The following is a 12,243-nucleotide window of genomic DNA, read 5'->3' as shown; positions in this document are numbered from 1 at the left end:
TATTGATTCACTTGATCAAGCAGTGTCCGAAATTGAAGGCAAAGAAAGAGGCTGGTTTCACTACAAGTGCAGCTATTGAGTGTTCTGTGAAAGGAGATTGTGATGCTGATGTTGATGCAGAATGGGCTTTTAGTGTAGAGTGCACTTATGATCCTTCTGTCCATGATGCATGTATGTCAGTTGCTGCAGATGCTCATGTGTGGCACTTTGACAGTGGTGCTACAAAGCACATTACCTCTCATCGTGACTTGTTTACCTCTCTCGAGGACGTCCCTCACAAGAATACAGTCAATTGTGCAAATAATGCCTCTTATCCGGTCAGGGAGTTAAAAAGATTGTACTTATGGCTGGAATGGCAGTTCTTTCACACTTGTTGATGCACTTTATGTATCTAGGATCAAAAAGAACCTTTTGTCTGTATTTGCACTTGCTAGACTTGACCTTGTTATCAAATTTGTGGATGACAGATGTATAGTTCATGATCTCAATTTTGGTGATGAAATTGTTGCATCAGACATTTTATGTCATGGGCTATATAAGCTCACTTTGTATGACAAGTCTGGGCAGAATTTTGCAAATATAGTTGTGGATTCTAAGGCTATTTCAGATGCAAAACTTTAGCATGCACATTTTGGGCATATGAATTTAGCGAGTTATGCTACATTTGTAGAAATCTGATACGATTGCTTCTTTGCCGTCTCTTGAAGCACCTGTGAAGCATGTTTGTGAAGGCTGTATTCTTGCAATTAGGAAGCTTTCTAGTGAACTGCAGGTCAATTTTAGTGTGTTGTGATTTCATGTTTTGTCACTGTCAGAGGCCCAAAGCCCTGTTTACGCATCCCGAGGCTTTCCCGAGGCTCCCCTGGCATTGCCCTGCAGTTTAGGTGAGAAACCCTAAACCTGCACAAAAACACAGCAGGTTGTGATTCTCTGTTTTGGATAGTTTTGGATGGAGCGAGCACGCCTACGCGTGTGTCAGGTGCTCCCGCACGCAATGGGACAGTTCCATTTGAAATGGACCAGTCTTCACGCGAGAGAACTCTCCGTTTTCGCAATCCTTTGTGATGGAATTGTGCGTACCTGTGGGGGATTAGCAATTAGCTAATCCGGTTCCTGTACAGAAGGCTCTTGCCTTGGCAAATGCGCATAGAATCCCCAGAACTGTGCATGGTCGTCTAAGATGGCCAACTAGTGGGGCATTACCATATGTGCAAAGGGGAGAGAGAGATGCACGAGAGCAAATCATCGCGCTACATACAGCAAGGGAGAAGGCAAGCTTTCCATTAAAGCTTCATCACCTGCAGTAACTACTCACACACACACACACACACTGTAGCACTTAATGAGCCAAAATCAGCCTCCCCTCTTGAAATGGGCGCTTCCTCTTGCTGATGCTTCTGGCAAATTACTGCAGAGCTACCATGTGTCCAGTTTGCCTCTTTAGAGTTAATTCCTAGAACATAGACTTATAAGTGTAGCGAAGGGGCCTAAATGACTTTGAACTGAGCCTAGACACCCTCGGATTCCTGTGCCAACTGACCCGACCATCTCGTGGCGACCTGTTCTTCCCAATTGCAAGTGAAACTCTCAGCCGTCGGCCGTTTCACACTGGCCATACAATGTCCCACCATTTGCAACTTCAAAAAAAGGGTCCCAAAAATTAAACAAAAATCATCGGAAAGAAACCAACAACTAAGGTTAGCAGTTGCCACATCCTCGTGACATGCCCCCTCACCTCTCGTTTGATTTCTGATTGGCAAGAGGTTACAGTGCACTTATCTTGGCTTGGTCGTCAGCACCAGAAGGGTAACTCGCTTCGATTGGAGAGTCTTCATTGGAGTCGGGTCTTCTCTCTTTCTTTCGTAGACCGCTCACCTCGCAAAGCATACTTTCTCTCTTGTCGTGGCATTCTACTAGTTGGTGACGTAGTTGATGAGGCGGGTTACACTTTCCAATTTCCTCTTGCCGCTTGTCGTTTCGGACAAGGTATGCATTACCGTCAGTTTTGGAGAGACATACAACACATGCTGGCTGAGTTTTTGCTTGTTCCACCTTTGCTTGTTGGGGATCGCATGGCAGATTGGTGTCTCCGAGATATGCCCTTTCAGGCCATGTCTGCTAGCAAGGTTTATGCTCTTCTTCTACCCCAGCCATGATTGCTGATCATTGTAATGCATTATGGTCAATGCAAAGGTGGAGAAAAGCACTTTCTTCCCTTTGGAAGAGCCACCTGCCTTTGAAGGAACGATTGTTTCTTTGGCGATGCTTGCTTGGCATGCTCCCAGTGGGATCCTTGCTCAGTGCACGTCACATGTGCTTCTATCTCTATGTCTGTTGCTCGGCTGCAGAAGAGACTGTCAGTCACCTCCTTTGGGATTGTTGCATTTCTCGAGGATTTCTTCGCCGTATAACAGTTGGTTTGCGACTCCGATTCCCCTCTGTGGTTTTCCACAAATGGTTTTTGGCTTTTGGCATTCTCCTGCCGTCCTTAGATGTGGGTTAGATTTGGGGCCTTTTGGACTCTATGGCGTCAGCGCAACAGTTGCATGTTCTCTCATGCTGATGTAGATCCCTTTTAGTTCTTCAGGCTTTCCCTTCGGATATCTTTGTCTGGGAGGTTTGTGATGTCACTTCAGACATGTATCAGCTTTTCTATGAATCCTTTTAGTCCTTTTTCAATGATGAACACTTTTGTGTTCATGCTATTGTATCTGACCTTTTTTGTGGGTTTTCCTCACCTTGAGGTTTCCCACTTGTAAATTAATCCCAAAGATTTACAGAAAAGTTGTGTGTGTGTGTGTGTGTGTGTGTGTGTGTGTGTGTGAGAGAGAGAGAGAGAGAGAGAGAGAGAGAGAGAGAGAGAGAGAGAGAGAGAGAGAGAGAGAGTCGACACTCTCATGTGTGAACATGTTTGTGGGGTTGTGCATTATCAATTTTTATTAACGTCAAACAGAGATTTTAGACATGGACTGGAAAGTTAATAGATACAAAACATATCCAGCATATACAGTACTTGGAGAAAACGACCATAAGTGTCCTTCAAATGTTAGTCAAAGTAAAAATGGCTAAAGATGTCACCTTGCCAGTAGTCAAGCTCTCGTACAATTGATTTGCCTTGTCTTTGTTATTACCAGGAACAGTGGCTATAATTGAGTCCTTTTCATCTGTTGCAAGCTGTAATTGACCAAAGATAAAATATTAAAAGTGATACTAACTAACTTTTTTAAAAAAAATCTTATAATATGGGCCTGCAACCCAAAAAAGACAATCAAATCATCTATGTCGCTCATGTAATTACAGGTTCTTAACAAATGTACATTTTGAAAAGTCCAGCTATGAGTAATTATCACAAAAAGGTCAAATATCGGTCATGAATTAAGCCACATTTATTCGATTAAGCTGTCAAATGGCTTACATTAAGCTTAATTCAGTGCCACGTGTATAACTTAAACAAACTTTTGCCATGTAGATTTGTATGTCTACATTGCCTGAATTTAAACAATTTTTACATTACATCTACTGTTAATCAGGCTTGACACTCTTTCTTTGCGCGGCTCAAGGTCTTACAAAAGCATGTCCTTATTCCAAATTCAAAGTATTGAAGTGGATAGCAAACGATTCTATATCCCTCTTGTAAATAGAGGTTCTTAATGAAGGTACGTTTTGAAAAGTCCAGCAATGAGTAATAATCACAAAAAGGTCAAATTTAGGTAGTAAAGTTACAAAAGTTGGGTGATACATCAAAGGCTAGGGACAAAGGAGGGAAGGACAACTATAGTAGAGAGCTGAAGCAAAATACGGCACATGAACCTTCCAACAAAGAGGTCGAAAACTCCACCAAAGAAACTCCAATACAATTCCAAATCTTCAAGCCAAAAGCCGACTCTAGCAGAACCAGCATCACTACCGCACATTTACTCTACATCCAATTCCCGAAGAGAGAGAGCCTCAAGCCATCCCTCACAATAATCAGCATGGCTATGAAGCTCTTCAACTTGCAAAAGCATGAGCAAGGGGTAGGACAAAGCGAAAGAAGAGGTGGCGAATGCACCTACCACCCAACCCACTACCCAACATCAACACTCAAGGCAACTCGTCTCATCCAGAGTGCAGATGAGGAAGGATTCTAGTAGTAGTATCTTTGTTCTAGTTCTTTTGTACCCAGACATGGTATTAGATTCACCATTTTGTAACAGATTGGTCTCATAGGTCATTTTGGCCTTTTGAAGACGTTAATATAACATTTCATTTCATCATCTCTCTCTCTCTCTCTCTCTCTCTCTCTCTCTCTCTCTCTCTCTCTCTCTCACACACGGATACATACCCACACACACACTACACACATACACGCATACACACACGTACTCCCTCTCTTCCCCTTCTCCCCTCTTCTTCACAATATGAAGAGAGGGTAGTTACGAAGACAAAACCATGTCTTCCCCCATCATCAAGACGCCGACATCGACAATGAAGACAACCTTCATGCTCACGAACAAGAGGCTTGCACAATTGGAGAAGGACATGAAAGAATGGCGGATGGAGAGAGAGATATGGGAGGAGGAGAAAGCCACCTTCATCAAGCTATGGAACGAAGAGAAGGAGGACATGAGAGCGGAAATCCAAAATCTCAAAGAGGAGAAGGAGAGAAGGGAACGGGAGAACGAGAAGGAGAGGGAGAGATGGAGGAAAGAGCAAGAAGAGATGAAGGCACAAATCGATCTCCTTCATGCTTCCATCACATCCCTCACCCCCGAGGAAGGAGAGATTAAAGAGGAGGCTAAGGAAGCCCTCACCGCAAGCATTGAGTACAAATAAGAGGCCACCAAAGAAGGATGGGTCGAAGTGGTCAAAAAGAACATCAAGAAGGTAGCAAGAGAGGAAGCCCAAAAAGATGAGGTACTCATCGTACACACAACCATCGAGGAGGAGAAGATGCGACAAGCTCGCCGTCTCAATGTGCGAGTGACCGGCATCAAAGAAGAAGAAGGGTCTACACCCGAGAGCGATGGGAAAGCTTTATGCAAGAAAGTGGGATACAAGGAAGAAGAGATCCCTTTCTCCAAAGTTTGGAGAGCCGGCAAAGATCCAAAGAAGAGAGCTCTCATCCTCCAATTCGCCTCCGAGGAGTCTCGAACTTCTTTCCTCCGAAAGAGGGTCATCTTGAGAGGGCTAGAAGGCCCCCCGATTTATCTTGATGTTGACCTCACAAAGATGCAACAAGATCACCGTCGCGCGTGCATGCCCAGAGTCCACCAAGCCCGCAAAGAAAGGAAGAAGGCAGTATATCGAGATGGTAGGGTTATCATTGATGGCAAGACCATCGCATAGGGACTCGCGGCCTGTGGGACACACGAGGAGATTCATGTCACGGTTTGGAATTGCAATGGAGACCTATGGACACACCCAGAGAGACTTGAGGAGGTGATGAGAGCTCGAGACATCATTCTACTTACAAAGACACACGAGAGCCCAGAGAGAGGGTTACCACGGATACATGGATTCCAGAGGGAGTCTCTACATCGGGGATGTATGCGCCAGCACACCACTCGCGGCTCAGGAGGAGTGGCCATACTCTTTAGATAGGGGCTTCACAGCAGACTACAGATTGTTGCCCGCGACCCACAGGCCCGCTACATGTGGATTCGCCTCGAGCTCTCACGAGACAGGATCGTCGACATTGCCCTTTGCTACTTTGCTCCCACAGGCTCCAGATTCGCCCCTATTGAGCAGGAGTCACCGTACGCATGCCTCAAGGAGGAGATTATGGAGTACTCCACACTGGGTGAAGTCTTCCTTATGGGAGACTTCAATGCTCGTACGCGCAGTGAGCAGTGTGAGGCATATGACCACGAGGACCCAGAGGCACTACACACTCTAGATGAGGAGGCTACTATGAGAGATACAGCAGACAAAGCTCGAGTCACAGCCTACGGACGACACCTACTTCGACTTGGCTCCCAGCACCGTCTCGTTATTTATAACGGGATGGTCCAGTGGCCCACCTCAGGGGGCCTGACTTGTATGCCACATGGAGTTGCAGAGGGAGGGGGGAGTACAGTCGACTATATTCTGGGACCCAGGGAGGCTACACACCTTATCACATCCTTCACCATTCCACCCATACCCATCGGAGCCGACCACACATACCTCTCTTTCTCCATCACCAGAGATACCATCCCACACAGCTCCACAGCACACACTCCACACACCACCATCCATTTCACACATGAGCTAGCCTCTCTTTACTTGGCCGAGGTCGAGCATGGCCTATGCCTCCTCCACCCATCCACACCACTCTCAGTTCTCACATCACATATCTCTTCCGTTCTCCACACTTCAGCTATTAGCTCTTTTCCACACACCACTCACACAGGACGCACTCCCCCCCCCGGGACTATGCCTCAGAACCGCTGGTATGATGATGAGTGCAGAGAGCTATACCGACACCTCCGTGCACGGCGAGCCTTAGGAGAGATCACAGAGAGAGAGGCCAGACGAGATATGAAGACGCTGACACGCCAAAAGCGGCGAGCATTCGAAGAGGCATAGGAGCTTGAGCTATACCGCCTATTCATGAGCATGGATAGCGCGACGGCATGGCGCACCCTGCGCGAGCCACGTCCGACTACAGCTATTGAGGATCCACAGATATGGCATGATTATGCAGAGTGCCTTTATGAGGTGCCAGGGCAGCCTCCTATCCCACAGCCACACGAGCCACGCCCCACGTGCTCCTCCTTCTTTACAGCAGAGATGGTAGAGAGGGCCATACGCCGCATGCAGCACAGACGATCAGCTCACCACACTGGATTACAGAGTGAGCACATCATTTATGCGGCCTCCACTATAGCCCCGTTGATTGCACATGTCTTCAACCGGGCTATAGGGGAGGGCTTCCCAGAGGAGTGGACACAGCACACCATAGTGCCTATCCACAAATCTGGCGACACCCTGGACCCAGGGAACTACAGGACTATCATGATTGGCCACACGATGGCCAAGCTATATGGAGCAGTACTTGAGGCACAGCTCAGCTGCTACGCAGAGATCGAGGGATTACGAGCTCCAGGCCAGGCAGGTTTCAGACGAGCTTTCTCCACCACTGATCACATCTCCGTTCTGCGCTGCCTCATTGATGGGGCAAAGGCGCGGAAGAAGAGGCTTTACTGCTGCTTTGTGGATTTCCGCAAGGCCTTTCACACAGTCCCACGCGAGAGACTCTTCCAGCGCCTTCACAGCATTGGGGTACCAACAGAGATGATTTGGGCCATATATGCTCTCTACGAGAGGGTGACGGGTCGAGTTCGTTGCCCAGGCGGTTTTTCAGAGACCATTGCTAGCACCATTGGTGTTAAGCAAGGATGCCCACTCTCCCCGACACTCTTTGGGCTCTACATCGACGAGATCTACGACTACATACTGCGAGCAGGAGGAGAGGGGAGCGACTTGGCAGGTACTCCGGTCCACATCATGTTATATGCTGATGATATTGTGTTGATTTCAGAGTCACCCGAGGGCTTGCAACGCCATCTTGAGGCCTTGGACGAATTCAGCACACACAAGGGGTTGACTGTGAACCTTGGCAAAACCAAGGTCATGATCTTTCACACATCCAGTGCAGTGAGGAGCGCTGCCACCTTCACAGCAGCAGGAGGACAGGTTGATGTAGTCACCTCCTATGTCTACCTTGGCATCACATTCACCAGCCTACCAGGACCCTTCACTATGAGGCAGGCTGCTGCTGACAGGCTCACCCGAGGATATGCATCTCTGGCCATGCTAGAGCGGAGATGCCACCAGGCACACTTTCAGGAGCCCCGCACGAAGGGGTGGCTTTTCGACACCTTAGTCACCCCGGCCTTCATGTACTCGGCGGCAGTATGGGCACCAGGATTGACAGCTGACCAGTGGACACAGCTTGAGAGGCCACAGGTATGTATGATCTCACGCTTGCTTTGCAGCAAGAAGACAGTGCCACATGACATTATTAGAGCCGAGCTCGCCACACCACCTATGGTTGTAGAGGCACTATTCCAGACAGTCTGCTTCATCCAGAGGATGAGAGAGCTACCTCCTGACAGACTTACTCGTAGAGCATTTGAGGCAGCTATACAGCTATCAGAGAGTGGGCATGAGAGAGCATGGTACTCACAGGTCAGAGCATGGTTTGAGGGACACAGTCTTGACATGGAGAGCCTACCACCATTCCAGTACGACCCCCACTCACCATATGTTCACCTCTCTCGCAGTGAGAGGAACTTGGTATTGAGACAGGATCTGTGGCAGCTATACACTAGGAGAGTCTGGGAGTCACCTGGCTTGGGGACGAGGATGTCAGATTACAGAGACCAGTTTCTCACCATATTGTCTGGGGGGTTCATACAGAGACCACGCTACATGGACACATATATGCCACATAGCTCACGGGTGGCGATTGGTCAGCTGAGAGTGGCTTCACACAGGTTAGAGATTGAGATCGGGAGACACACTGGTGTTCCCAGGGAGGAGCGAGTCTGCAGAGCCTGCAAAGAGGAGGTGGAGAGTGAGGAGCACTTTGTATGTAGATGCAGAGCATACACTGAGATCAGAGGCAGGTATGAGGCCTTATTCAGAGGACAGCCCACTCTCCGAGAGATCATGGACTCTCGAGATCAGAGACAGCTCGGACGTTTCTTACTAGAGATACAGAGCCATCGGGACACACTACTACAGCCACACACAGCTACACAGACAGAGGGGAGACAGTCGCAGCTCACAGACTTCTTTCAGAGGATTGCCGCGCCTCCCTCAACAGACACTCAGAGGGGAGTGACACTCGCACAGGCGGAGGTGAGCCGAGCTAGACGACGACCACGAGTCACAGGCTACAGGGGCGCGAGCTCCCACCACCGACAGATCGAGGAGATCCGAGCCCGGGAGCGCCGTGCCACTGAGGAGCGAGTGGCTCAGATGAGGGCCGACCCGACAGCTTTCATCCGGGTAGCCTTGGCACCAGACCCGCCCATGTACCACAGGTTACATCCCCCCATTAGTACAGGATGGAGCTAGATAGCTTGATGCATTCTCATGATTGTACTACCTTGAGCATATAGACATGCATATACCCCTAGAGATAGAGCTCCATCCCTCCTCAGATACTCCACTACCTACATTCAGTTCAGTTTTGTTTCATTTGTCTTTCCGATAGACGGATGACATACACACCATGTACATTTGATTTGTCTCATAGGCCGATTTCGGCCTGACATAGACGTTAAAAATCTTTCTTTCTTCCTCTCTCTCTCTCTCTCTCTCTCTCTCTCTCTCTCTCTCTCTCTCTCTCTCTCTCTCTCTCTCTCTGTGCTACTGTGTTGCACCAGCGCGCGGACCTGCTGCTGTGCTGCATCTCTCACGGACCTGCTGCTGTGCTGCACCAGCACGCGGACCTGCTGCACCAGCGCCCTCCTCCTGCTCCAGGCACATTACTGCTGTACAGCGCGCTGCTGTGTCACCCCAGCTGCTCAGCGCGCCCACCCCACCTGCACAGCACCCCCAGTACCCGCCTGTTGCTGCCGCTGTTATACCAACCTGCTGCTGCTGCTGAACTGCCCCCCTCCAACCTCCCACTCACGCAGCCCCTCCTCGCTCCCGATCACACAGCCATCTCTCTCTCTCTCTCTCTCTCTCTCTCTCTCTCTCTCTCTCTCTCTCTCTCTCTCTCTCTCTCTCTCTCTCACACACACACACACACACACACACGGATACATACCCACACACACACTACACATATACACGCATACACACACGTACTCCCCTTCTCCCCTCTTCTTCACAATATGAAGAGAGGGTAGCTCCGAATACAACCATGTCTTCCCCTATCATCAAGACGCCGACATCGACAAGGAAGACAACCTTCATGCTCACGAACAAGAGGCTTGCACAATTGGAGAAGGACATGAAAGAATGGTGGATGGAGAGAGAGATATGGAGGGAGGAGAAAGCCACCTTCATCAAGCTATGGAACGAAGAGAAAGAGGACATGAGAGCGGAAATCCAAAACCTCAAAGAGGAGAAGGAGAGAAGGGCACGGGAGAACGAGAAGGAGAGGGAGAGATGGAGGAAAGAGCAAGAAGAGATGAAGGCACAAATCGACCTCCTTACATGCTTCCATCACATCCCTCACCCCCGAGGAAGGAGAGATTAAAGAGGAGGCTAAGGAAGCCCTCAAGGAGGAGATCACCAAAGCCCTCACCGCAAGCATTGAGGACAAATTAGAAGCCACCAAAGAAGGATGGGTCGAAGTGGTCAAAAAGAATATCAAGAAGGTAGCAAGAGAGGAAGCCCAAAAAGATGAGGTACTCATCGTACACACAACCATCGAGGAGGAGAAGATGCGACAAGCTCGCCGTCTCAATGTGCGAGTGACCGGCATCAAGGAAGAAGAAGGGTCCACACCCGAGAGCGATGGGAAAGCCTTATGCAAGAAAGTGGGATACAAGGAAGAAGAGATCCCTTTCTCCAAAGTTTGGAGAGCCGGCAAAGATCCAAAGAAGAGAGCTCTCATCCTCCAATTCGCCTCCGAGGAGTCTCGCACTTCTTTCCTCCGAAAGAGGGTCATCTTGAGAGGGCTAGAATGCCCCCCGATTTATCTTGATGATGACCTCACAAAGATGCAACAAGATCACCGCCGCACGTGCATGCCTAGAGTCCACCAAGACCGCAAAGAAGGGAAGAAGGCAGTATATCGAGATGGTAGGGTTATCATTGATGGCAAGACCATCGCATATGGACTCGCGGCCTGTAGGACACACGAGGAGATTCATGTCACGGTTTGGAATTGCAATGGAGACCTATGGACACACCCAGAGAGACTTGAGGAGGTGATGAGAGGTCGAGACATGATTCTACTTACAGAGACACACGAGAGCCCAGAGAGAGGGTTACCACGGATACATGGATTCCAATGGGAGTCTCAACATCGGGGATGTATGCGCCAGCACACCACTCGCGGTGCAGGAGGAGTGGCCATACTCTTTAGACAGGGGCTTCACAGCAGACTACAGATTGTTGCCCGGGACCCACAGGCCCGATACATGTGGATTCGCCTCGAGCTCTCACGAGACAGGATCGTCTACATTGCCCTTTGCTACTTTGCCCCCACAGGCTCCAGATTCGCCCCTATTGAGCAGGAGTCACCGTACGCATGCCTCACGGAGGAGATTATGGAGTACTCCACACTGGGTGAAGTCTTCCTTATGGGAGACTTCAATGCTCGTACGCGCAGTGAGCAGTGTGAGGCATATGACCACGAGGACCCAGAGGGACTACACACTCTAGATGAGGAGGCTACTATGAGAGATACAGCAGACAGAGCTCCAGTCACAGCCTACGGACGACACCTACTTCGACTTGGCTCCCTGCACCGTCTCGTTATTTATAGCCCAGTGGCCCACCTCAGGGGGCCTGACTTGTATGCCACATGGAGTTGCAGAGGGAGGGGGGAGTATAGTCGACTATATTCTGGGACCCAGGGAGGCTACACACCTTATCACATCCTTCACCATTCCACCCATACCCATCGGAGCCGACCACACATACCTCTCTTTCTCCATCACCGGAGATACCATCCCACACAGCCCCACAGCACACAGTCCACACACCACCATCCATTTCACACATGAGCTAGCCCCTCTTTACTCGGCCGAGGTCGAGCATGGCCTATGCCTCCTCCACCCATCCACACCACTCTCAGTTCTCACATCACATATCTCTTCCGTTCTCCACACTTCAGCTATTAGCTCTTTTCCACACACCACACACATAGGACGCACTCCCCCCCCCCCCGGGACTATGCCTCAGAACCGCTGGTATGATGATGAGTGCAGAGAGTTATACCGACGCCTCCGTGCACGGCAAGCCTTAGGAGAGATCACAGAGAGAGAGGCCAGACGAGATATGAAGACGCTGACACGCCAAAAGCGGCGAGCATTCGAAGAGGCACAGGAGCTTGAGCTATACCGCCTATTCATGAGCATAGATAGCGCGACGGCATGGTGCACCCTTCGCGAGCCACGTCCGACCACAGCTATTGAGGATCCACAGATATGGCATGATTATGCAGAGCGCCTTTATGAGGTGCCAGGGCAGCCTCCTATCCCACAGCCACACGAGCCACGCCCCACGTGCTCCTCCTTCTTTACAGCAGAGATGGTAGAGAGGGCCATACGCCGCATGCAGCACAGACGATCAGCTCACCACACTGGA

At 49.6% G+C, this 12,243-nt stretch overlaps 1 protein-coding gene across 1 annotated transcript in view; it reads right to left on the bottom strand.

The window, feature by feature from the left end:
* The window catches only part of LOC147419273 (Cyclophilin-like peptidyl-prolyl cis-trans isomerase family protein), an 85,777-nt gene that overhangs the window by 34,903 nt on the left and 38,631 nt on the right, over positions 1–12,243 (bottom strand). The window contains exon 4 of the mRNA XM_086506219.1: positions 3,079–3,174. Coding sequence (XP_086362345.1) covers positions 3,079–3,174 — 96 coding nt within the window. The remainder of the gene's footprint in view (positions 1–3,078; positions 3,175–12,243) is intronic.

This window comes from Adiantum capillus-veneris, chromosome 29 (assembly GCF_014529385.1).
Source record: "Adiantum capillus-veneris isolate H3 chromosome 29, ASM1452938v2, whole genome shotgun sequence".
NCBI classification, from domain to species: Eukaryota; Viridiplantae; Streptophyta; class Polypodiopsida; order Polypodiales; family Pteridaceae; genus Adiantum; species Adiantum capillus-veneris.
The sequence above is the reverse complement of the archived record's forward strand: the minus strand, read 5'-3'. Positions and strand labels throughout refer to the sequence as shown.